General features: G+C 39.4%; 1 protein-coding gene across 12 annotated transcripts in view; it reads left to right on the forward strand.

Annotated features, from left to right (window-relative positions):
* Positions 1 to 26,222, forward strand: part of ATRX (ATRX chromatin remodeler) — a 349,866-nt gene that overhangs the window by 199,566 nt on the left and 124,078 nt on the right. For all 12 annotated transcript variants that reach the window (XM_080653251.1, XM_080653256.1, XM_080653261.1 and 9 more), the window contains 4 exons: positions 130 to 307; positions 18,769 to 18,906; positions 21,234 to 21,409; positions 22,993 to 23,110. In XM_080653251.1, the coding sequence (XP_080509377.1) occupies positions 130 to 307; positions 18,769 to 18,906; positions 21,234 to 21,409; positions 22,993 to 23,110 (610 nt within the window). The remainder of the gene's footprint in view (positions 1 to 129; positions 308 to 18,768; positions 18,907 to 21,233; positions 21,410 to 22,992; positions 23,111 to 26,222) is intronic.

A 26,222-nucleotide genomic window follows, 5' to 3' on the forward strand; every position in this document is an offset into this window, starting at 1 on the left:
AAAATAGCAGCATGAAATTAATATAGTAAAAATACTTTTTATTACCAGTGACATATATTTCAGTGGGGTTATTTAGCATTTGTACATTACTAATATCTACTTTTAAAAATCTTTATTTTCCCACAAAAGGTCTCTGAATTAGCAACTGTGAAACGTCCTCAGGAGAGAAGCTACATGCTTCAGAGATGGCAAGAAGATGGTGGTGTTATGATCATAGGCTATGAGATGTACAGAAATCTTGCTCAAGGAAGGAATGTGAAGAGTAGGAAACTTAAAGAAATATTTAACAAAGCTTTGGTTGATCCAGGTAAGTTATTAACAGGCACTGTGATAGAGAAGCAAGTTGAATAAAAAACGTACATTAAGTTTTAATTAACAAATACTAATTGAACAGCTGCTAAGTAGCTAGTTTTGTTTCATTTATACTTCAGGTTTTTGCCTTTTTGTTTCTTGGTATAATTTCATGAAGAGGAAATCACCCTTACTTTTGCCAACTGTTCAGAATATACGTCCTTAGAATAGAAGTGTTTGTGGTTTTTAGGAGAGACCTTGTAAACAATTAAAAATGTCACGTGCCTGTGCCACAATTGCAGATGTTTCCAACTGTCTGAATATTATATGATAACAGAGCTTTCTCCATACTCTGAAAACAGTCCTTAAGTTTCCATCCCAACATTATGTCAGAATTGCTGCATGTTTTTTTTTTCTTTTAAAGAGTCATCACTATGGAAGGTTAACATTTGCAATACTGTTGATCCTTATGACAGTAATCCTCATGACCTAAGATCCAAATATTTGACTCTTTTTTGCCATTTGGAGAAGCAGCAAGTTGTAATATCCATAAAACATTTGTATCTATGATTGTTCCATTCAATCTTTATATTGTCATATTTCTTTACTTTAACACACTATTGAGGCCTTAGATGTTTGATGAGAAAGTCTAATTTTCACTCCAAAATATAACAGTATTCTTTAGAATCCATGGCTTTTCCTCCTTTTTATTTACTTAAGAAATTAAAGATCCTAACATGAAGTGCAACATTTGTTATTCTATGTAAATTATTATTTTTTCAAAATATATTTTTATTCATTTCAGAGAGGATCAGAGAGGGAGAGAGAGAGAGAAACATCAATGATGAGAGAGAATCATTGATCAGCTGTCTCTGGCACGCCCCACACTGAGGATAGAGCCCACAACCTGGGCATGTGCCCTGACCGGGAATTGAACTGTGACCTCCTGGTTCATAGATCGATGCTTAACCACTTAGCCACTATGGCTGGGCAATTATTTTTATTTTGGAATAATTTTTTGTTTATAAAAAGTTGAAATTAAAGTAAGGAAAGCTTCCATATATCCTGCACCTAGAACCCCCACTAATACCTTACATTGCTATGGCAATTTTGTCAAAACTAAGAAATTGATACATTGTTGGCATATTGTTAACTAAACTCCAAACTATATTTGAATTTCACCAGTTTTTCTATTAATGCCCACATTCTGTTCCAGGATTCGATTACATTGCATTTAGTTGTCATGTCTTCACAATCTCCTCTGGTTTGTGACAGTTTTTCAGTCTTTCTTTTTTGTTCATTATGTTGTCAATCTTGAGGTGCTCTGTTCAGGTATCCTGTAAAATGTTTACTAATCTATACTTATTGTTTTTCTTGTGATTAGACTAGAGTTTTAGGTTTTTGAAATAATATACATATACCAGAGGTAAAGTACCCTTCTAGTTACATTATGTCAGGGGTATATGAGATCCACATGTCATCATGGTGATGTGAACTTTCATCACTTGATTAACGTAGTATTGGCAAGGTTACTATATAGTTACTGTTTTTACCTGTTTTTATTTTTTGGAAGCTAGTCAGTAAGTGTAGCCCACCTAAGTAGGGGGATGGCAAAAATTAAGCTCCATCTCCTGTAGGAGGAAGTATTTACACATAAAACTTAGAAATTTTCTTTAGGAAAGATTTGCTTCTTCTTACCCATTTATCTAACCAGTCATTGACTTCTATTACTATAGACTTATCATCAATTATTAATTTATATGGTAAAATATAGACTCATATAATGTTTATTTTTGTTTAAATTGGTCCAATTTGATCATTGGGAGCTCTTTCAAGTTGGTTCCTGTATCCCTTTTTTTTTTTTTTAAACATTCTTCTTAAGTAATTTTATTTTTATTTATTTTTTTAATCTTTATTCAGATTATTACAGTTGTTCCTCTTTTACCCCCCCATAACTCCCCTACACGCGGTTCCCACCCCACCCTCGGCCCTTACCTCCCCCCACTGTCCTCATCCATAGGTGTATGATTTTTGTCCACTCTCTTCCCATACCCCGTTCCCCCAGAGAATTGTCAGTCCACTCCCTTTCTATGCCCCTGATTCTATTATATTCACCAGTTTATTCTGTTCATCAGATTTTTTATTCACTTGGTTTTTAGATTCACTTCTTGATAGATATGTATTTGTTTTTCATAATTTTTATCTTTACCTGTTTCTTCTTCTTCCTCTTCTTAAAGAATACCTTTCAGCATTTCATATAATACTGGTTTTGCAGTGATGAACTCCTTTAGCTTTTTCTTATCTGTGAAGCTCTTTATCTGCCCTTCAATTCTGAATGATAGCTTTGCTGGGTAGAGTAATCTTAGTTGTAGGTTCTTGCTATTCATCACTTTGAATATTTCCTGCCACTCCCATCTGGCCTGCATAGTTTCTGTTGAGAAAGCTGACAATCGTATGGGTACTCCCTTATAGGTAACTAACTGTTTTTCTCTTGCTGCTTTTAATATTCTCTCTTTGTCTTTTGCTCTTGGCATTTTAATTATGATGTGTCTTGGTGTGGTCCTCTTTGGATTCCTTTCGTTTGGGGTTCTCTGCGCTTCCTGGACTTGTAAGTCTATTTCTTTCACCAGGTGGGGGAAGTTTTCTGTCATTTCTTCAAATAGGTTTTCAGAATCTTGCTCTCTCTCTTTTCTGGCACCCCCATAATTCGGATGTTGGTACACTTGAAGTCCCAGAGGCTCCTTACACTATCTTCATATTTTTGGATTCTTTTTTCTTTTTGCTTTTCTGGTTTGGTGTTTTTTGCTTCTTTGTATTTCAAATCTTTGACTTGATTCTTGTGATCCTCTCGGCTGCTACTGGATCTCTGTATATTATTTTTTATTTCAGTCAGTGTATGCTTAATTATTGTTGGTCCTTTTTCATATCCAAGAGGGTCTCGCTAAATTTATCGGCCTTTTCTAGAAAATTCTTGAAAAACCTTATAACCATGGTTTTGAACTCTATATCCAGTTGTTTGCTTTCCTCCATTTCTTTCATTTGTGATCTGTTTCTTTGTCTCCACATTTTGGCTGCTTCCCTGAGTTGATAGAGTGGCTTTGTGTGCTAGGTGTCCTATAGGGCCCAGTGGCTCAGCCTCCCCAGTTACCTGAGGTGGACACTCTTGGTGCACCCCTTTGTGGGCTGGGTGCACAATCTTGTTGTAGGTAAGCCTTGATTGTTGTTGGTATCACTGGGAGGAATTGATCTCCAGGCCAATTGGCTGTGAGGATCAGCTGTGTCTACGATGGGAGAACTTCTGTGCTGGACACACCCTTATGAGGCAAGACTTGCTTCAGTGGGGCTTTGGTGCTCACTGAGTCTGCCCCCTGAATGTGTCCCTTATGGATCTGAGGAGTTGTAATCTGGATGGTCCCACTCTGACCCCTGGTACACTGACTGGCTCTTGGATCTCCAAGGAGGTGCTAATTTAGCCGCTGCCTGTGCCACCCAGCAGGAGCTACAGAGAGATCTGCAGATTCCTCTTCTTTGTTTGGGTTTTGGAGGTTCCCAGATGAGGCCCTGCTGTGAAGCAATGAAAGCTGCTGTGGGGCCTTGGGCCTTCTTTTGGATGTTCTGGGTCTCTTCGACTCAGCTGCAGTTTTTTAGGTAAGTATAGATTTCAAAGGACCAGGTCATTCATATGCAAAGGCCTCTGTGCACAGCTTGGATGAGGCCGAGTCTCAGGCGGAGCCAACAGCAATGGCTTCCCGTCAGCCCTGTCCTAAGGGGCCCTGGTGTCTCAGTGTTCCTTTGTAATCGCTGCAAGCACCTTTGAGAGAAAGCTGCCCTCGAGTTCCGCCTGATGCCAGACAGTCCAGTTTCTCCCCTTATGAGTCTGGGTCCACAGAGTCGCCCGGAACTGGAGTTTAGAGTAGTCGAGAGCTTATGTCTCCCTGCGGATTGAAAAAGCCAGCCACGTACTCAGTTGCCAGCCCTTTCCACACGCGCGCCTCCATACCTCTGCACTTTACTTCCGCAGCTCCTCTGAGTCTCGTTGCGCTTTTCTCTTTCCTTCTAGTTGTAGAATTTCCATTTAGCCAGCCTTCCTGTGGTTCTGGATGATGTCCGTTTTGTCTTTTAATTGTAGTTTTGAAGTTGTTGTGTGAGGCGGCAAGTTCAGGTGTTTACCTATGCCGCCATCTTGGTTTCTCTCCTGTATCCCTTTGATATTTCATACTTTTGGTGTGTTTTTTTAAGCACTTTATTATTTTCTGGTACTGTAAGATGCTCTTGGGTCATGTTTTATTTTCCCTGCTCTGGTATCATCCATTTCAACAAGGAGCCATGGTTCCCTTTATTGGAAAACTAGAGAGAGTCCTGGCGCATGAAATTTGTGCACTGGGGAGTGGGGAGGGGGGTCCCTCAGCCCGGCTTGCACCCTCTTACAGCCTGGGACCCCTCAAGGAGATGTCTGCCTGCTGGACATCCCTCTCGCAGTCCGGGGCCCCCTTGTTCCTTACCGCCTGCCTGCTTGCTGCTCCTTACTGCTCGTCTCCCTACTCCTTAGTCCTGCCGCAGAGGCAGGAGAGGCTCCCTCTACTGCCGCTGCTCTTGCCAGCCGTGAGCCTGGCTTCTGGCTGAGCAGTGGGAGCACACTGACCACCAGGGGGCAGCTCTTGCATTGAGCGCCTGCCCCCTGGTGGTCAGAGCATGTTATAGCAACCCTTTGTACTGCTGTTTGGTCAATTTGCATATTAGGCTTTTATTATATAGGATGCTTCAAAGAACAAGGAGTACAAATATCTCTGATATAATGATTTTGTTTCTTTTGGATATATACCCAAAAGTGGAATTGCTGGATCATATGGTAGTCCTATTTTTAAATTTTTGAGGAACCTCAATATTCTTTTCCATAGAGGCTATACCAATTTACATTTTTACCAGAAGTAAACAAAAGTACCCTTCTTTCCAAACTAGTTATCTCATAATTGCCATTCTAACATCTAAGGTGATTTGTCATTGTGGCTTTGATTTCCATTTTTTCTAATGATTAGTGATGTTGAGGACATTTTTGTGTACCTTGTGGACATTCATATGTCTTTTTTTGTAAAAATGTCTATTCAGATGTTTTGCCTATTGTGTAATCAGATTGTTTTTCTTTCCAGCATGTATTTATTTATTTTATTGTTAATCCTCAACTGAAGAAATTTTTTCCATTGATTTTTAGAGAGATTGGATAGGGAGGGAGGGTTGGAGGAAAGGGGGGGAGAGAGAGAGAGAGAGAGAGAGATCAATTTATTGCCTTCCACATGTTACCCAACTGGGGATGGGTATTAAAACTGCAGCCCAAGAAAAATGCTCTTTATTTTAAAATTTTTTTTTATTGTTTAAAGTATTACATATATCTCCTCCCCCCCCCCCAACCTTCCCCCAGCCTCCCCTACCCCCTGTTGCATGCCCTCATCCCACCGCCCCAGTGTCTTGTATCCATTGGCCATGTTTATATGCATGCATACAAGTCCTTTGGTTGATCTATTTCCCTCCCTCCCCAACACTCCCCAGCCTTCCCACTGTAATTTGACAGTCTCTTTGGTGCTTTACTGCCTCTGTATCTATCTTTTTATTCATCAGGTTATAATGTTCTTTATTTTCCATAAATGAGTGAGATCATGTGGTATTTTTCTTTCATTGCTTGGCTTATTTCACTTAACATAATGCTCTCCAGGTCTAACCATGCTGCTGCAAATGGTAAGAATTCCTTTTTTATAGCAGCGTAGTATTCCATTGTGTAGATGTACCATAGTTTTCTAATCCATTCATCTGCTGATGGGCATGTAGGCTGTTTCCAAATCTTAGCTATGGTGAATTGTGCTGCTGTCAACATAGGGGTGCATATATCCTTTCTGATTGGTGTTTCTAGTTTCTTGGGACAAAATCCTAGATGTGGGATCACTGGGTCAAATGGGAGCTCCATTTTTAATTTTTTGAGGAAACCCCATACTGTTCTCCACAGTGGCTGCACCAGTTCGCATTCCCACCAGCAGTGCACGAGGGTTCCTTTTTCTCCGCATACACGCCAGCACTTGTCGTTTTTTGATTTGTTGATGATAGTCATTCTGACAGCTGTGAGATGGTACTGCATTGTCAGTTTGATTTGTATCTCTCAGATAATTAGTGACTTTGAGTATGTTTTCATGTGTCTCTTGGCCTTCCTTCTGTCTTCTTTAGAAAAGATTCTATTTAGGTCCGTTGCCCATTTTTTTATTGGATCATTTATCTTCCTTTTATTAAGTTGTATAAGTTCCCTGTAGATGTTGGAGATTAAACTTTTATCAGTAATACTTTTGCAAATATGTTCTCCCATACAGTGGGGTTTCTTGTTGTTTTGTTGATGGTTTCTTTTACTGTGCAAAAGCTTTTTATTTTGATGTAGTCCCATTTGTTTATTTTCTCTTTAGCTTCCATTGCCCTATGAGCGGTATCGGTGAAGAAATTGCTTCGGCATAATTCTGAGATTTCTCTGTCTGTGGATTCCTCTAGTATTTTTATGGTTTCCCGTCTTATGTTTAAGTCCTGTATCCGTTTTGAGTTTATTTTTGTGCATGGTGGTAAGTTGGTGATCTAGTTTCATTTTTTTGCATGTATCTGTCCAATTTTCCCAACACCATTTATTGAAGAGATTGTCTTGATTCCATTGTGTGTTCATGCCTCCTTCGTCAGATATTAATTGAGCATAGTGGTTTGGGTCGATATGTGGATTCTCTATTCTATTCCATTGGTCTATGTCTGTTCTTGTGCCAGTACCAGGCTGTTTTGATAATAGTGGCTTTGTAATGCAGCTTGAAATCTGGTATTGAGATCCCACCTACTTTGTTCTTTCTCAGGATTGCTGTAGCTATTCGGGGTCTTTTTTTATTCCAGATGAATTTTTTGAGAGTTCTTACTAGGTCTGTGAAATATGCCATTGGTAATTTAATGGGGAGTGCATTGAACCTATAGATTGCTTTGGGTAGTATGGACATTTTAATGATGTTGATTCTCCCAATACATGAACACGGTATATTCTTCCATCTGTTTACGTCTTCCTCTATCTATTTTTTCAGTGTCCTGTAGTTTTCCGCGTATAGGTCTTTTACCTCCTTAGTTCAGTTTATTCCTCGTTATCTTAATTTTTTTGGTGTGATGGTAAATGGGATTGCATTTTTAGTCTCTCTTTCTGTAAGTTCATTATTGGTATATAGAAATCCCATAGATTCCTTGGTGTTAATTTTGTATCCTGCTACAATTCTGAATTCATTTATTAAGTCTATTAGTTTTTTGACTGAGTCTTTTGGGTTTTTTATGTATAGTATCATGTCATCTGCAAATAAGGACAGCTTTGCTTCTTCTTTTTCAATTTGGATGCCTTTTATTTCTTCTTGTCTGATTGCAATGGCTAATACTTCCAGTACTATGTCGAACAAGAGTGGTGAGAGTGGGCATCCCTGTCTTGTTCCTGTTCTTTAAGGGAAATGGTTTTAGTTTTTTCCCATTGAGTATGATGTTAGCTGTGGGTTTATCATATATGGCTTTTATTATGTTGAGGTATGATCCTTCTATTCCCACCTTGTTGAGAGTTTTTATCAAGAAAGGGTGTTGGATTTTGTCAAATGCTTTTTCTGCATCAATTGATATGACTATGTGATTTTTATCTCTCAATTTGTTTATGTGATGTATCACGTTTATTGATTTGGGTATATTGTACCATCCTTGCATCCCTAGGATAATTCCTACTTGGTCATGGTGTATGATCTTTCTGATATAGTGCTGGATCCCATTTGCTAGAATTTTGTTCAGGATTTTGGCTTCTTTGTTCATGAGGGATATTGGCCTGTAATTCTCGTTCATTGTGTTGTCTTTATCTGGTTTTGGTATTAGGGTGATGCTGGCTTCATAGAAGGAGCTTGGAAGTGTTGCTTCCTCTTGAATTTTTTGGAATAGTCTGAGGAGGATAGGTTTTAGTTCTTCCTTGAATGTTTGGTAAAACTCCCCTGTGAAGCTGTCTGGCCCCGGGCTTTTGTTTGCTGGAAGCTTTTTGATGACTGCTAAAATTTTTTCCATAGTCATTGGCCTATTGAGATGTTTAGATTCTTCCTGATTGAGTTTTGGAAGGTTATATTTTTCTAGGAATATGTCAGTTTCCTCCAGGTTGTCCAATTTGTTGCAATAGAGATGTTCATAGTATTTTTTAACGATGCTTTGTATTTCTATGGGGTCTGTTATTTCTTTTTCATTTCTGATTTTGTTTATTTGGGTTCTCTCTCTTTGCTTCTTGGTGTGCCTGGCTAGGGGTTCATCAATCTTGTTTATCCTTTCAAAGAACCAGCTCTTGGTTTTGTTTATCTTTTTTATTGTTTTTTTTTTTTTTTTTTTTTGGTCTCAATGTCGTTTATCTCCGCTATGATCTTTATTATTTCCTTCCTTCTGCTTACCTTGGGCTTTTCTTGTTGCTCTGGTTCTAACTCTTTGAGTTGTAGGGTTAGGTAATTTATTACCATTGTTTCTTGTTTTATTCAGTAGGCTTGTAGAGCTATGAACTTCCCTTTCAAGACTGATTTCGCTGTGTCCCATAGATTTTGGATTGTTGTGTTTTCATTGTCATTTGTTGCCATGATGTTTTTTATTTCTTCCTTGATCTGTCTGATAACCCAGTCATTGTTTAATAGCATGCTGTTTAGTCTTCATGTGTTTAATTTTTTTTGGATTTTTTTTATTGTAGTTGATTTCCAGTTTAATGCCACTGTGATCTGTGAACATTCTTGATATGATTTCTGTCTTCTTGAATTTGAAGAGACTTTGTCTGTGACCCAACATACGGTCTATCTTAGAAATTACCCATGTGCACTTGAGAAGAATGTATATTTTTTGGCTTTGGGGTGAAATGTTCTGAAGATGTCAATTAATTCCATCTGGTCTAGTGAGTCATTTAAGATTGATGTTTCTTTGCTGATTTTTTGTTTAAAAGATTTGTCCAATGGTGCTAGTGGGGTATTAAAGTCTCTTACTATGATTGTATTACTGTCAGTCTCTCCCTTGATATCCTCCAGGAGTTTTTTATGTATTTGGGTGCTCCTGTATTGGGTGCGTATATGTTTACCAGAGTTATTTCTTCTTGTTGGATTGCTTCCTTTAGTATTATGAAGTGGCCTTCCTTATCTCTTTTTATGTCCTTCACTTTGAGATCTAATTTGTCAGATATAAATATTGCTACCCCAGCTTTTTTTTCATTTTCATTCACTTGAAAAACCTTTTTCCATCCCTTCACCCTCTGTCTGTGTGCGTCTTTTTTTCTGAGGTGGTTTCTTGTAGACAGCTGATATATGGGTCGTGTTTTCTTATCCAATCCGTTACCCTATGTCTTTTGATTGGGGCATTTAATCCATTTACATTTAAAGTTGTTATTGATAGATACTTATTTGTCGCCATTTTTATTCTTTACCCCTGTGTTCCTTCTTCGCTTCCTATTTCTTTTTTTTACCGCAGACCCTTTAGCATTTCTTGCATTGCTGGTTTGGTTGTAATAAATTCCCTTAATCCTTTTTTGTCTGTGAAGCTCCTGATTTCACCTTCAATTTTGATTGATAGCCTTGCTGGGTACAGTATTCTTGGATTCAGACCCTTTCTTTGCATGACTGTATATTTCATTCCATTCCCTTCTGGTGTGATGAGTTTCTGTTGAGAAATCAGTCGCTAATCTGATGGGGGTTCATTTCTAGGTAACTTTCTGTCTCTCTCTGGCCACTTTTACGATTATTACTTTGTTGTTGGTGTTTGCCAATTTAATTGAATGTGCCTTGGCGTCGGTCTTTTTGGGTTCATTTTGCTTTGGACTCTGTGAGCTTCTTGGATTTGTGTGGGTTTTTTCTTCCCTATATCAGGGAAGTTTTCTGTCATTATTTATTCAAAGAGGTTTTCTATTCCTTGCTCAGTTTCCTCTCCTCTGTCACCCCTATTATGCGGATGTTGTTTTGTTTCGTATTGTCCCAAAGTTCCCTTAGGCTCTCCTCCTGCTTTTTAAATTTTTTTTTTCTAGAAGCTGCTCCACTTGGGTATTTTTTCCTACCTTGTCTCCTAGCTCACTGATGTTGTCCTCTGCTTCTTCTAGTCTACTCTTGATGCTTTCTATTGAGTTCTTTACAGCAGCGATGTCATTTTTCATTTCTTCTTGGTTCTTCTTCATTTCCTCTTGGTTCTTGCTCATATTGTCGAATTTGTCTTCCATTCTTTTCAGCCACCTTATGACCCTTTCTCTGAATTCTTTTTCTGGAAGGTTGCTTGCCTCCATTTCGTTTACTTCCTTTCCTGGTGGTGTCTGCTTTTCTTTCATATGCGGACTGTTTCTTTGTCTCCCCATTGTCTCTCTTCTCCGGGTATCTGGTTATGTAGTTCTCTCTCTCCTGCGTTGATTTAGAGGCACAAAATACAGCACTACCAGGTACAACACACAAGGCACTGAACAGAAATGTATTCACCATATTAATAACCCCAAATAAAGGTGCCCACAGGAGACAGGCAAATTAGAGAATAGGAGAGAAAGGAGAAAAAAAAGAAAGGAGTGTAAAAAGGAAATTGGTAAAAGGAAAAAAAAAGTGAGAAAGAAAAGAAAGAGAATAAGAAAGAGGAGGGGAACAAACTATATATGTGGGGAGAAAATTCCAATGGAACCCCCACTAATCCCAACAAATACCAGCAACAAGTACCTGTAGATGAATACAAACTGCAAACAGCAATCAATATCAAGCGAGGCGAGGGAAAACAAAAGGAAAAATTATAAACAAAAACAAAGAATCAAACAAAAAAGAATAAGCAAAACCATCTTACAGAGAAGCATAAAAAATTGATATAATCAATAATCAAGTAAACAACAACAAAAGGACAGAGAGAAAAACAATTTTTTGGATAGTGAAGAAAGAGAATTGAGAGTTGTGTATGGACTTGGATTAGGGGATTGGAAATTAGATGTATAAGTAGGGTGAAGTTTTAACGGGGGGTAAAAATAATAGGAAAAATCTAAAGCAGGAAAAGGGTAAGAGAAACAGGACAACAAAAGGGGAAAAGTTAGGAAGAGAGTTATGCCATAAAGGTAAAGTTGAGATAGAGTAAAATGATGCTAAAGGAAAGATGAAAATAGAATGTAGTACACTAATTACTAAGTAAAATAAAGAGAAAATAAAATGACACGTTTTTTTTTAAAAAAAAGGTGAAATATTAGTAGTAATAATACCGATTGAAAATAAATGTAATAATTAAAAATGTAAAATCAAATGAGGAAAATGTAAAAAAATAGTTTCTTAAGTAAAAGATGAAAAAAATAAAAAATAAAAATGTGCAGTAGTGAAGGTCATTCACTTCCTCTACTGTTCTGTTTGGCACGCCTGTTTCCTAGTCAGGACAGTATTGCAGTTCCCTGCGTTCCACTGCTCCTCAGTGTTGTAAGCCACTCCTGATTTTTAAGCAGGCAGTGTGTCTTAATTTCTTGTATTCCTTTATTTGTGTTTACACTATAGTCAATTTGTGATTCAATCTCTGGGTGGCAGTGCTTCTGGATTGACCTCCGGGTCTATAGGTCTTCTCTATCCAATGCTTAGATCCTGCTTTCCCTGTGGCACTCAATACTGGTTTGGTGGAGTGGGTTGCCTCAGAGCTGGTTCTCTGATGGTTATTCCCTGCTCTGATCCCCAGGTTTCAGAAAAACAACTTTCCCCTGCTGTCTCTTAGGATATCCCCAACTGGGTGATCCTATGTATTGGGCTTAGTAATCAGAAGCAATGGTTTAATGAGGAAAAATAAAAAAAAAATTAAAAAGAGCCAGCGTAAGTGTGTGAACTCCGGGGCTGCTCACAAGTCTGTGCATTCTTTTTTCCCCCTTGGGTCTCAGTAGTCGTCACACTTTTAAAATTTTTAGGCTGTCCTTTTGCGTCAGATCAAAATGGGTTGCTTTTTAGAGTTCCCTCCTCTTAGCAGCTCTGGGGACCCCCTTGCACATTCACGGATCATGCCAGCCCAAACAGGCACGGATTTTTCTAGGCGCTGACTTCACCCGGTCCTCCAGCTCCTGCCGTGCGCATGTTTCTATCTCCTGACAGGACCAGAGAACTCACATTATCCTAGGCGAAATCTGACCTTTCTGTGGTGGAGTGTAGAGCTCCTCTGAATCTGCGTGTTTGCGCTAATTGGGGACCAATGTTCTGGGGTTTGCAGCTGTTCGGTGGGTGCCATAGTTGTAGATTTTCAGGCTTCTGATAACATCCACTTTCCCCTTTAAGATGGCGCGGTCTCCGCGTCTGAGCCGTTCGCTCCGGGAGGTAACCCAGCAGCAGTGGGGGCTGATCGGTCAGGGGAGCCCCTTCCAGCAGTCCCCCACCGTCTCCTGGAGTGTAGCTGTCCCTCAACTCACCAACAAATACTCCCTGTGCGACCCTAAGCTGTTCTTTCTATCTGCTCGGGGACAAGGCTCGGGATACGTCTGTCTATTTCGCCGCCATTTTTTCGATCCCAAGTACATGCTCTTGACCCTTTCGTGTCCAGCTGATGCTCTAATCACTGATCCACACAGGCCAGTGATGGCATGTATTTTATATTGCGACGTTTGGAGGTTCCTAACATCATGCTCAGGTTCAATAATTTACTAGGACTCACAGGATTCACATAAAGATGTTATACTCATGGTTATGGCTATTACAGTAAAATTTTACAATTAAAATCAGCAACGAGAAAAGGCATATAGGGAAAGGCCCAGGGGAGTTCCAAGACTGATCTACAGTTCTCCCAATATGTATGGAATATTGCCAAACGATCATGCTCATCTGAGACTTGATGTCTAGAGTCTGGGTTCAATCACATAGGCATGGTTGACCACCAATGTGGGTCACTTTAGCCCCTCAAGTATTGAGAAGATGCCACATCACCTAAAGGTGCCATATTTGCCCCATGTTTCATAAATCATAGTGTTCGCATAGACTACTTGATGTAGCCCAAGCCATTCAACCAACAAAGAAATTCTTATCAGGTATGAAATTGTAAGAGTTAAGAGGTTACCTCCCAGAAGCTATAGGCAAAGACCAAACTTTTCTTAGGGCAGGGTTAATTCTTTACTTCACTACATATATAGTGTGTCTCAAAAATGTACACACTTTGAATAATTATAAAGTAAGTGTTTATTAATTACTAGAGGCCAGGTGCACAAAATTCGTGCACGGGATGGGGGGGGGGATGTCCCTCAGCCCAGCCTGCACCCTCTTCAATCTGGGACCCCTAGAGGGCTGTCCGACTGCCCATTTAGGATTGGGTCTAAACAGGCAGTCGGACATCCCTCTCACAATCCAGGATTGCTGGCTCCCAACTGATCGCCTGCCTGCCTTCCTGATTGCCCTAACCGCTTCTTCTTGCCAGCCTGATCACCCCCTAACCACTCCCCTGCCAGCCTGATTGATGCCTAACTGCTCCCTGCCAGCCTGTTTGCCCCTAACTGCCCTCCCCTGCATGCCTGGTCACCCCTAACTGCCCTCCCCTGCAGGCCTGGTCACCCCTAACTGCCCTCCCCTCCAGGCCTGCCCCCCCCAACTGCTCTCCCCTGCAGGCCTGGGTTCCTCCCAACTGCCTTTCCCTGCAGGCCTGGTTGCTCCCAACTTCCCACCTCTGCCGGCTTGGTCACCCCTAACTGCCCTCCTGGGCAGGCTTGATTGCCCCCAACTGCCCTCCCTTGCAGGCCTGGTCCCTCCCAACTGCCCTCCCCTGCTGGCCTGATCGCCCACAACTGCCCTCCCCTGCAGGCCTGGTCCCTCCCAACTGCCCTCCCCTGCTGGCCTGATCGCCCACAACTTCCCTCCTCTGCCAGCTTGGTCACCCCTAACTGCCCTCCCCTGCAGGCTTGATTGCCCCCAACTGCCCTCCCTTGCAGGCCTGGTCCCTCCCAACTGCCCTCCCCTGCTGGCCTGATCGCCCACAACTTCCCTCCTCTGCCAGCTTGGTCACCCCTAACTGCCCTCCCCTGCAGGCTTGATCACCCCCAACTGCCCTCCCTTGCAGGCCTGGTCCCTCCCAACTGCCCTCCCCTGCTGGCCATCTTGTGGTGGCCATCTTGTGTCCACATGGGGGCAGGTCTTTGACCACATGGGGCAGCCATCTTGTGTGTTGGAGTGATGGTCAATCTGCATATTACTCTTTTATTAGATAAGATAGAGGCCTGGTGCATGGGTAGGGGCCAGCTGATTTGCCCTGAAGTGTGTCCTGGATCAGGGTGGGGGTTCCCTTGGGGCGTGGGGCAGCCTGGGCAAGGGGCCTGTGGTGGTTTCCAAGCCGGCCACGCCCCCTGGCGACCCAAGTGGAGGCCCTAGTATCTGTGGTTTATTTATCTTTTACAATTGAAACTTTGCAGCCTGGAGCAGAGCCAAGCCTTCTGCTTGCTCTGTGGAGGCAGACATTTTTTTGGGGATTTATGTATCTTCTATAATTGAAACTTTGTAGCCTTAAGCAGAGGCCTGGGCCGGCCAGGGTGTGCGGAAAGCTTGGCTTCCTCCATCACCGGGGGCAACCCTAGCCTCCTGCTCTTTCCAGCTCCGTGGCTGCCGCCATTTCTGTTTGGATTTATGTATCTTCTATCATTGAAACTTTGTAGCCTTGAGTGGAGGCCTAGGCCGGCAAGGGCAGGCGGAAAGCTTGGCTTCCTCCATTGCCGGGCAAACCCAAGCCTCCCTCCTGCTCTCTGTGGCCGTAGGCATCTTGGTTGGGTTTATTTGCATATTCGCTCCTGATTGGCCAGTGGGCGTGGCTTGTGGGTGTAGCAGAGTGATGGTTAATTTGCATATTACTCTTTCATTACATAGGATCAGTTCATTTTCAAAATTTAAAAGAATCTACAGAAATGAATTAATTTTCTTTGTCATTGCCTATTTTCAAACTGACAACTGTTCTGGTCCAGGCATTGCTGATAACATTTAGCAACAGAATCACAAATATCAGGAATAACTTCTTTAGGTATTTGTGCACCCTCAATTTGTCAACTGTTGCTGGTTTTGTACCATAAACTTTATCTTTTTTGTATCCCCTTAAAAAAGTACATTGGATAAATTTTCTTTGTTCAAAGTTTAGTCTGGCTGAAAAGGAAGAAACCTCAATAGAACTTTTAGCTGTTAAAGTGTGTATACATTTTTGTGAACCCCTGTATATGTAGATAAAATCACGCTTTTTGAGTTGGTTATTTAAATAACAAATGGGATTATAATATAGATTCTGCAAGTTGCTCCTTTTTATTTAGTAATATATTTGACATACCTTTCAAGGTGGTTAGTATATAGAGATCTACATCATTAATTTTATTTATGCAACATTCATTATAGTTTTATTAACCCCCTTTGACAAGCTTTTAGATTGTTTTCAATTTTCTACCATAACAAACGATGCTTCAGAGACTATATATTTTTGAGTTCCTGTGGAAGTATATCTTTAGGATAAATTCCTAGATAGTGAAATATGGGTTAAAGAGTACACACATTTTACATTTTAACATATTTAGATTAATTTAGATTCCCACAAAGAGTGAGAGTACCTGTTTCACCACACTCTCATGAACACTGAATATTATTAGGTGGAGGAAATTATTTAAATCACTTTTGTAAAAGGCATTTTTTTCTCTTGAAAAATTTTTAACATTCAAAATAAACAATATGTAGTCTTTTAATACAAAGCTAGCTAAAGATTTTAGCTGTTATAATAAAGTATATTAACAATTTAAAAATGCATTTTTACTATTTGTGTAACCCCATCTGAATAATAAATACCAATTATATCATTTAATCAATCATATTGAAGCAGTTACTTTAAAAATCCTGTAGAAGATGAATTTTGTCTAATGTCTAATAGATGGGTCTGAATTGGACAACTGCTGTTACTGAAAACTAGAGGCCCGGTGCACGAAATTCATGCATTTGTGGGATTCCCTCAGCCCGGCCTGTGCCCTCTCGCAGTCCGGGAGCCCTTGGGGTATGTCCAACTGATGGCTTAGACACAGCAGTTGATAATCCTTAGCACTGCCTCTAAGCCCACCAGGCATGAGCCCGGCTTCTGGCTGAGTGGTGGGAGCGCACTGACCACCAGGGGGCAGCTCCTGTGCTGCGCTTCTGCCCCCTGGTGGTCAGTGCACGTCATCGCTACTGGTCTTTTCGCTGTTCGGTTGATTTTCATATCAGCCTTTTATTATATAGGATTGGTATTTAAGTGATATTAGTGAAAATTAATGAACAAGCAAATTTTGTATTTGGGGTACTTTAGAAAAAATACATATGTTATTTTAGTAAAGTAAGTGTATATATTTCTTTCAAAATAGTCACTCAGCTGTGTGATCTTTTATAGCTTAGAAAGCATTCTCTCCACCCCTCATAACAATCTAACAATCATTTTAGCTGTTTTTATCAGTTAAATTTTCCTCCCAACAATGAGTGTTGTTTGGCATAAGTTAAATGGGAAATACTTCATGACCTATTGTGATTTATATATTATTTCTTAAAATGTAACTTTTGAAAATTTGTATACACACACATACACACACACACACACACACATATAAAGAGGTAATATGCTAATTTGTCAGTTATGGTGTCCGAGTCACGACCAGGCAGGAGCTGATGGGCGGGGACATGGTTGGTGACTTCTGCCCCCAGCGCAGGCATGTACAGGCCTGCCCAGTGCTAACTACACACTGCCTCGGAAGCAGAGGCTGCTCCCGACTGGTGGGCGGGAACGGGGGCAGCCAGCCAAGCCCGAGTCCAGCTTTGGCGGGGCCAGCGGGAGCCCGAGGCCAGCCCAGCCCCCACAGGTTCCGGGCCAGACAGTGGCTCAGCGGCAGGTGGTGTCTCCATGCACGGCGCCTAGGGGTAGCTGCGAGGGGCGCGGGGCCTCACCGCAGGCTGCTGCGCCGCAGCTGCTGCTCAGCGGGAGCCCGGTGGCCTGGAGCCGGAGTGGGCATCCACAGACTGCTGTGCACCCCGCCCCGGCACCACGCCTACCTTCAAGGCAGTCTGCGGACCCTGCCCCGCGCTTCAGGCAAGGGGAGGAGGCTAATGGCTGCTGGTGCCCTATGCCACACAGCCTGCACTGCTGCAGGGACCAGAGTGTTGTGGGTAAGCTGCTCCCGCTCCTGTTGGTGGAACAGGGATGAGGGCGCTGGGTACAGGGAGCGAACCTCAGCCAGGATCCTCCTGGTGCGGGGAAGGGGCCTAGCCTGGGCCCGGTGGGGAGCTTAGGAAGTCTGGCTGAGCAGGCGCCGGTTCATACCAACTGTTATTCTGCCATCTTCCTCCAGTTCTCCAAGCAAACCCACCTGCCCATGGGAAGGGGCTCTGGGCGACCTCCCCGAGCGCAGACTGTGGGCCCGTAGAGTAGAGGAAGAGTGTCTGGCGGGGCCTGGGCGGGAACCAGTGCAGAACTATCAGGGCAGAGCTGCTTTGGTGTCTCAGTGAACTTTGCAACCGACCCAAGTAGGAAACGGAGCAGGGAGAGGCAGGAGCTGTGGATTCCCAGCCCTTTAGTCACTTGAAAACAGCCCCGCTTGGAATGTGAGGCGGCTGTACGTTCAGCTGAGAAGTGAGGGGACTGAACCCCACCGTCGCTGGGCTCTAGTCAGTCCCAGGCCTGAGCATCCACCACGAGAAGGAAAAAACGGAGGTAGGGGCCCGGAGGAAGGGAGGACAATTGAAGGAAACGTGTCTAGACTTTCCCCAGCCCTCTCCCTCTTTCCACTGCCTACAAAAGCCCCAGGCCCAGCCACAGTTCTGTCTCTGCCTTTTAGTCCCCTGTTCTCCAACCACAGAGGAAAGAAATAAGGAAGGAGTCCGTGCTGCCTCCAGAAAGTATCTATATACCTGATTGGCCGGTCACCTCCTGCAGAGGGAGGCCAGACTGTGGCTTAGGCCACTGGGAGTGGGCCTAAGCCATCAGTAGGACATCATGTGAGGGCTCCCGGACTGTGACTGGTGGTAGGGGGTGGGGGTGGGCAGGCCGGGCTGAGGGAACCCCGCCCCCGTGCATGAATTTTCTTGCACCCGGCCTCTAGTATATATATAAATTTCTGTTAGTCTCAGGTAATCTTTTTATCTTGATACACTAGTTCTGAAATTCCTATTTAGATACTGTTTTTCACTTGTAAAAAATATTTGTTTTTTCAAATACTTCAAATCTATTGGTGGGATCTTTTCACCCTTGTGATTATTTTTATTGTTGCCTATTTTTGAGTAACATTATAGTAGTACTTCAATACTCTGTTATTAAGATATAATTAACACTAGTTTATGCCACATGAACCCAATCCAACAGCAGATAATATATAACTATTCTTGTAAGAATGATGTTTATCTTCCTACATGAGCAGGGCTGTAAACAAATTAACTTTATTTACTTAAATTGATTACACTTTATTTGTTATATATTAATTAAATATTGTTTTTCTTTACATTTTTGTAGGCCCTGACTTTGTTGTTTGTGATGAAGGCCATATTCTAAAAAATGAAGCATCTGCTGTTTCAAAAGCTATGAATTCTATACGATCAAGGAGGAGGATTATTTTAACAGGAACACCACTTCAAAATAATCTAATTGAGTGTGAGTTAATATCTGCAGTTATGCTATAGACTATTAGCTTTGCCGCTTTGCCATTCACCTTCTGTTTTTCTAGTATATTCTCTGACCATGAACTCTATAGATCCATCTTAGTCTACTGTGAGAGAATACCTTACATTTCAAATGTAATGCTTTATAAATATGAATGGTAAACCACAGTTAAGTGGTATGCCATTGTGAGTCTTTAAGTATAAATAGAGAACTTGAAATATATAAACAGTATCAGAAGTTTTAATGATTCCTTTAAAACAAGCATGTCAAACTCAAAGGCTAACATGGGCCAAATAAGGTTTATGTGGGCTGCAAAAAAAAAAAAAAAGCTTTAGTAATTTTCATAGTAACGTAGGTTTATTTCGATAGAGACATGCTGAATACAAAGGGCTGAAATAAGTGAATAATTGTTAACATAAAATAATAGAACATTTTAATAAAAAATTAATTTTTTTCCTTGAACATTAACTTACGAGACACTGAATAACTGCATAAATTAATAAGCGTAACGCTTTTCTTGTTCTTCGAAAGCGAAATATTTCCTGTTGCACGCACCAAACAAGTCAGTCCAAGACTTAATAACGTGGCAGTTGGCTCCTAAAATATTCGCTGCTAGCATTAGTGGAGAGAAATGGTGCGCCTGTGCATAAGGCGCATAAGGGAAATGAATGCAACACGATTATAGTAATCAGTCATTAGCGAATGTTGTAGTTTGTTATTAATAATTATGTATAACAGGATATTGTAAAAATTAAGTTACAGAATTTTTATTAAAATGTTTCTTACATACTGTTACCTTGGCTGGGCTGCAAAAATATTTGTGGGCTGCATGCGGCCCACGGGCTGAGAGTTTGACATGCTTGTTTTAAAAGCACAAATGCATTTGTGACTATTCAGGAGATACTGTAACAAAATATATCCAGTTTTGGGTGAGGTCCTGATAGGAAATTGAAAAGAAATGTGAGGTATGAAAATTTTAGGAAGGTGGAGATGGGCAAGGAGAGCTGTGTTGAATCCATGTCAGCATAGAGTGTGGGGGGGGGAGGATAGATGTGAATACAGGAAAATGACTTGTGAATTTTCCTTATTTTAATTTGTGTAGTGACACTAAAAAGGGAACACGAGTTTGTTATTTAGCAAGTAACAAATTGAAATTTCTTATTATAATCCACTATAGTAGCATTTTGTTATTTTTATGTTGTTTTCATTCATTTAGTGTATTTATTAGAGGCCTGATGCACGAAATTTGTGCAAGGGGCTTGGCCCTCGCATCCTGCTGTCTGGTTTAATTAGCATATTACGCTTTTATTATTATAGATAGTAATTTAACTGTTTTTTATTATTTTTAATACTGGTTATTTCACTTTATTTTTATGTGTTCTTGTTTCCCCCTTTTCTGTTACCATACTTACACAAATTCTGTTTCTCATTGTGGTCCGATTTGTATGGGGTAACTGATAATTCTGTTAAGGGCTTCTAGAACTAAAGCAGTAATATAAAATTTTATATAGTAGCTTATTACCTGATTTTATTATTTTGATTCAGTATCTATGTTTTTTAAAAATATATTTGTATTGATTTCAGAGAGAGAGATAGAAACATCAATGATGAGAGAGAATCATTGATTGGCTGCCTCCTGCATGCCCCACATTAGAGATTGAGTCAGCAACCCGGGCATGTATCCTGACCGGATATCGAACTGTGACCTCCTGGTTCATAGATCGATGCTTGACCACTGAGCCACGCTGGCCGGTCTCTATGTGTTGTTGTTTTTTCCTAATATACTCTTGTTGATCATAAAATCTTGGTTAAAATTAATAGAATACTTGTTTTATACTCACATATATTATAAAGAATACTGAGTTATAATAAAAGAGACTGTGTAATGGGGAAAGAAGGGGTAGGTGGCGGGGGGGAGAAAGAGCAAGAGAGCGACATTGATGTGAGGGAGACACATTGATTGGTTGTCTCCTGACCTATCCCAAACAGGGTTGGGGATCAAACCTGCAACCCAGGTACTTGCCCTTGACTGGAAATTGAACTCACAACTCTTTGGTGCATGAACCAACACTCTAACCATTGAATAACACTGGCCAGGGCTGGTTTTTATTTGAATTTCTCTTCTGATTTAGGAAATCTAGTTCTAGATCAGACTTATAACCAATGTTTAATCTATCTTCAGTTTGGTGTTCTTTCTTTGTAGATTAATTCTAATGCTTCCATGGCATGCATATTTTGATATAAGCATCTTATCTGAAAATTTTTCTGAGACCTTTTTGCCATTATTGTTGTTAATAAACTAATGTCTTCTCTTTTAGATCATTGCATGGTTAACTTTATCAAGGAAAATTTGCTTGGCTCCATTAAGGAGTTCAGAAATCGATTTATAAATCCAATCCAAAATGGTCAGTGTGCAGATTCTACCATGGTAGATGTCAGAGTGATGAAAAAACGTGCTCACATTCTCTATGAGATGTTAGCTGGATGTGTTCAGGTACAAATACATTCCATAGTAATAAAATATTATTACTTCATTATATTGCAACCCCAGAATGTTTTCTGAATTTAAATTTCATTTTCTGTTCCCCCCTCCCTTTTTCAATATATAGTTTATAGTTAAACCTCCTTGCATTGTCTCTAAAAGTGTATGCAACATTGACTTTTTAAAAAGTTCCACTATTGATTTGCCTAGTGCAGTGGTCGGCAAACTGCGGCTCGCGAGCCCCATGCAGCTTGCGAGCCGCGGTTTGCCGCTCTGTCGACTAATGAGTTTGCCGACCACTGGCCTAGTGTACATCTTCATATTTGAATATGTAAATGTTTAGATTCTTTATGCTTGAGATAGGGACTATGTAAAAAGAACACAGCTATTATGATTAAGAAATTTCTGTGCTCATTCTAAATCCATAGTATTCTAAACCTCAATTATTTGAAAGGGTTGTAGGAAAGGCATTTATGATTTGCAAGAAATGCCATTTTAAATGTAATCCTAAAAGAACAGTTTTATTATTGTCAAGTACAAACAAAAACCTGAATGGTCTAGTATTATTATTTATATATACATTTTCAATGAACCTATATTAATGAATAGGTAACTCTGTAGAGACTGAGCCAGCAGTTAATAGATCTCAAGATCTGCACTTTTTCTTTCAATACTAGATACTAATGGTAGCCACATAGATGTAACAAATGAGGCAGGCCATCCTTATGCCTGGGTATACTTATATGATGGTATGCTACCATCATATAAGGCAAAGTTATCCTGTTCAGGTTGGCCACAGGTAATAATAGCAAGTACTCTCTTTCTGTGTTGATGTTACTACCTAGATAGTGTTTTGTTTTTTTCTGGATTAGGTAGTCATCTGTATCTTGCATATTAGTGTTTTTTCTTTCCTATTCCAATAATTGGTTTCAAGAATGCTTATATGTGGCTTGATTTCTCAATTAGGCAAAGATTGCCCCTTGCTTTATGTGTTATTCTCTGGCATTTTGCACATCTTACACAAAACAACTCAGAGTTCATCAGACTTTGATTCATCAATTTTACTATATGATTAAAGCAAGTCTTTTTGCTAGCACTACCTATTACATCCCCTACCCTCCTTTTTTCTCTTCTTTTATATATATACTAGAGGCCCGTTGCACGAAATTTGTGCAAGGGGCTTGGCCCTCGCAGCCCTGGCTTCGTCCGAAAGGTCGTCTGGACGGTTGTTCAGCCATCCGGTCTAATTAGCATATTACACTTTTATTATTATAGATATATAGAGAGAGAGGAGACCATTTGAAAACCTAAATTGCTCACTTGGTAATATGACCACTTACATTTAAAACCTGTGTTACAGTATCTTTTTACCAGTGCATCATATTCTGTAGTCATATGAAATATATTGACTTCACTCATATGGGAATCATTGTGTGATTTAAGTGGGTAAATCTGTTTCAGAAGATGTTTTCTTATATGTTTGGTATCTATTTGTGTGTGTGTATCTTTTAGTTGCAAGCAGTGATAATTCTTAGAGCAGTTAATTCCTGTCATATATTTAGGTTAACTAATTTTCTTTCTCTTGTTAATTACAGAGGAAAGATTATACAGCATTAACAAAGTTCTTGCCTCCAAAACATGAATATGTGTTAGCTGTAAGAATGACTCCTATTCAGTGCAAGCTCTATCAGTACTACTTAGATCACTTAACAGGTAACAAACACTATTGTTTTATTGTTTTTATCTTCCCTTTAAATACATTCTTTTCTGTAGAATTCTGTCTTGCTAATTTTACTGTCAGTTGTTCTTTTTCAATTTTGCAATTGAATAAAATTGGTATGATTATTTTCTAAAGGTACAAAATAAATTAAAAAAACACTAAACTTGTCAAAATAAAATCAATTTAGAATAAACAGCTGAAAAAATATACACAGCATATATGACTAATACCTTTAATTTGTATAAAGCTTTTATTTCAGAAAATTTATAAATGTGAATAAATTCATAAAAGAAAATACATATAATTCCAGTATATTATTAAAAAACATTCAACCACATTAATAAGCATATAAATAAAATCCATGAAATCTTTTCTTAGTTATCACATAGACAAAGGTTGAAGGAAAGGAAGTGGCAAAATACAAAGCAGAGCATATGTTATGATCCCAATGTTATAAAAAAAATACATACAAATGCCTAAAATATACCAAAATGTTAACAAAGATTGTTTTCTGGGTGATTTCATTATGATGAAATTTTGGTTTATTCCTTATTCTTTTCTTTGGGCTTTTCAAAATACCATGAGTAGGTATCATTTTGTCATCAATAAACTTGTGTATGTGTGTGTCTGTGGCTGTGTGCCCAAGGTTGTCACTGTTCACAGAACAAAACCTAGTCTCTGTGCTGGAGTGGGATTTTTTATTGGTCACTTTATTCTGATACCTTACCCCAAGTGATGTGTCAGATTTATTCAGGGGATACAGTTTAGTAGGTTCCCTTCAGCCATTGTGGATAAAATAATTTATTAAAAAATAATGGAAGGTGGAAGGGTGTGCACACATATTAAAATGATACTTTATATTATATTAATAGTTAATGTGATTCTGTTTGTAACAGCAGTGCATTTTACAGAGTAAAATAATGCTGATAGTCTATAAGAATTGTTCTGCTTTGGGGAAAATAGGATTTGAATGTTAGTATTTTATAGAACTGCTTTTTTGCTATATTTTAAAAACAGAGTTTTCTTGTTGACTTTTGGAAGAAAATAACTTCTAATAAAGCACACGTTTGTTTTCCTTTGTATATCAATCAGAAGCTATAAGATTTATTATACCATACTGTTTTAAATGATAATAGTTGTAGATATAATCAAGTAACCAAATATAGACATCCTAAAGAGAGAGTTACCTTGTAGTTTAAGAAAGGGAGATGTTCAGATCTCTCTTTCACTAATCTCTGAGTGATAAAGGGTGCTAAATTTGGCCATTTAATTTAATATTTTTTCCATTTAAAATTTTGGTTTAGGGAAAGTGCTAGCCACAGTGTTTTCAAATATTAGAGAATCAGTTGTCTTTAATAGCCAGTAGCAAAATGTTAATAGCTTATATATAGATGTTAAAATGTACTATTTTGAAAGCAATGCAATATTGAAGAATTTAAGTGGCCTGATTTCTTGTGATTTTAATTTATAGAAGTAAATATTTAAATCACTAATTGCCAAATCTTCAAAACTCTGAATAGTATGATTGTTAAATAACAATTTGGTTCCATGAATCTTTCAGTTATGAAAAGGCCTGGGGTTTCCCCCATACTAAATATGACATTTTATTTTCTTAAAGTATAATAACTTGAGTTAATAGTCCCTCTTGAGAAAACTTCCATGAAAGGCCAAATGAGTTATATTCTCACTACAAACCATTATTACATTATTTCTCCTGAAATGTCACCCACCTGTTTCACTTACATTTCTGTTATATATTCTAAAAATTATTTTGATTTTCTAGTTGACTCTTTTTAGACTCTACTTAATTTTAAGAAGTTCACTTAAATTTTGCTTTTAATACTAGCAATAGTTTGATGTTAATTTTAGTTGTGATAATTTGTAATATTTGCAGAATTAATGTCATAGGAGACTGACTTTTAATTAATTTCAAGGAAATTAAAATCTACACACTATTGTAAAGCATACAAGTATGGATCATGTGAAACTACAATTCAGACAATGGGACAAGATATTTACAAATCATGTATTGGATAAGGGATTAATATCCAGACTATATAAAGAGCCTCCTACAACTCATCAACAAAAATCCCAAACAACGCAATTAAAAAATGTTATTTTTCTAAATAAGATATACAATAGTTATTTTTCTAAAGAAGGTATACAAATGGCTGAGAAGCACATGAAATGATGCTATATATAACATCATTAGTTATTAGAGAAATGCAAATCAAAACCACGAGATACATTTCACACCTGATAGGATGACTACTATAAGAAGAATAAGAAAAAGAAAAATATCAAGTATTGGAATGGATGTGGAGAAATTAGAACCTGGTGCATTGCTGGTGGGAATGTAAAATGGTGCAGCTGCTGTGTAAAAAGCAGCATGGCAGTTCCTCATAGTAAAACATAGATTCACCATATGATCCAGCAATTCCACTTCTAGGTATATACCCAAAATAATTGAACAAAGTGTGATGTGGTGTGTGTGTGTGTGTGTACATATGCACAATGGAATATAATTTAGTCTTAAAAAGTAAGCGAATTCTGACAGGTTACAGCATGAATGAATCCTGAAGACATCATGCTTAGTAGTGAAATATGCTAAATGCAAAAGGACAAATACTATATAATTCCACTTAGAGATACCTGGAGTAGTCAGATTTATAGAGACAGAAGGTAGACTGGTGATTACCAGGGGCTGGGAGAGGAGAGAATGCATAATTATTTTGTTTTCCTTTTTTAAAAAAAATTTGTTTTTTATTGATTTCAGAGAGGAAGGGAGAGGGAGAGGGAGAGGGAGAGAGAAACATCAATAATGAGAATCATTGATCAGCTGCCTCCTTCACGTGCCCCCCGACCCCCCTCACTGGGGATCGAGCCTGCAACCCGGGCATGTGCCCTGACCGGGAATCGAACCATGACCTCCTGGTTCATAGGTTGATGCTCAACCACTGAGCCATGCCAGCTGGTCTACATAGTTACTTTGAATGGGTACAGAGTTTTTCTTTCTATTTAGGATGATGAAAAATCTTAGAATTAGAGAATGGCGATGGTTGCACAACATTGTAATTATATTAGTGGCACTGAATTGTACTCTTA

This window comes from Plecotus auritus (assembly GCF_963455305.1).
Source record: "Plecotus auritus genome assembly, chromosome: X".
NCBI lineage: Eukaryota > Metazoa > Chordata > Mammalia > Chiroptera > Vespertilionidae > Plecotus > Plecotus auritus.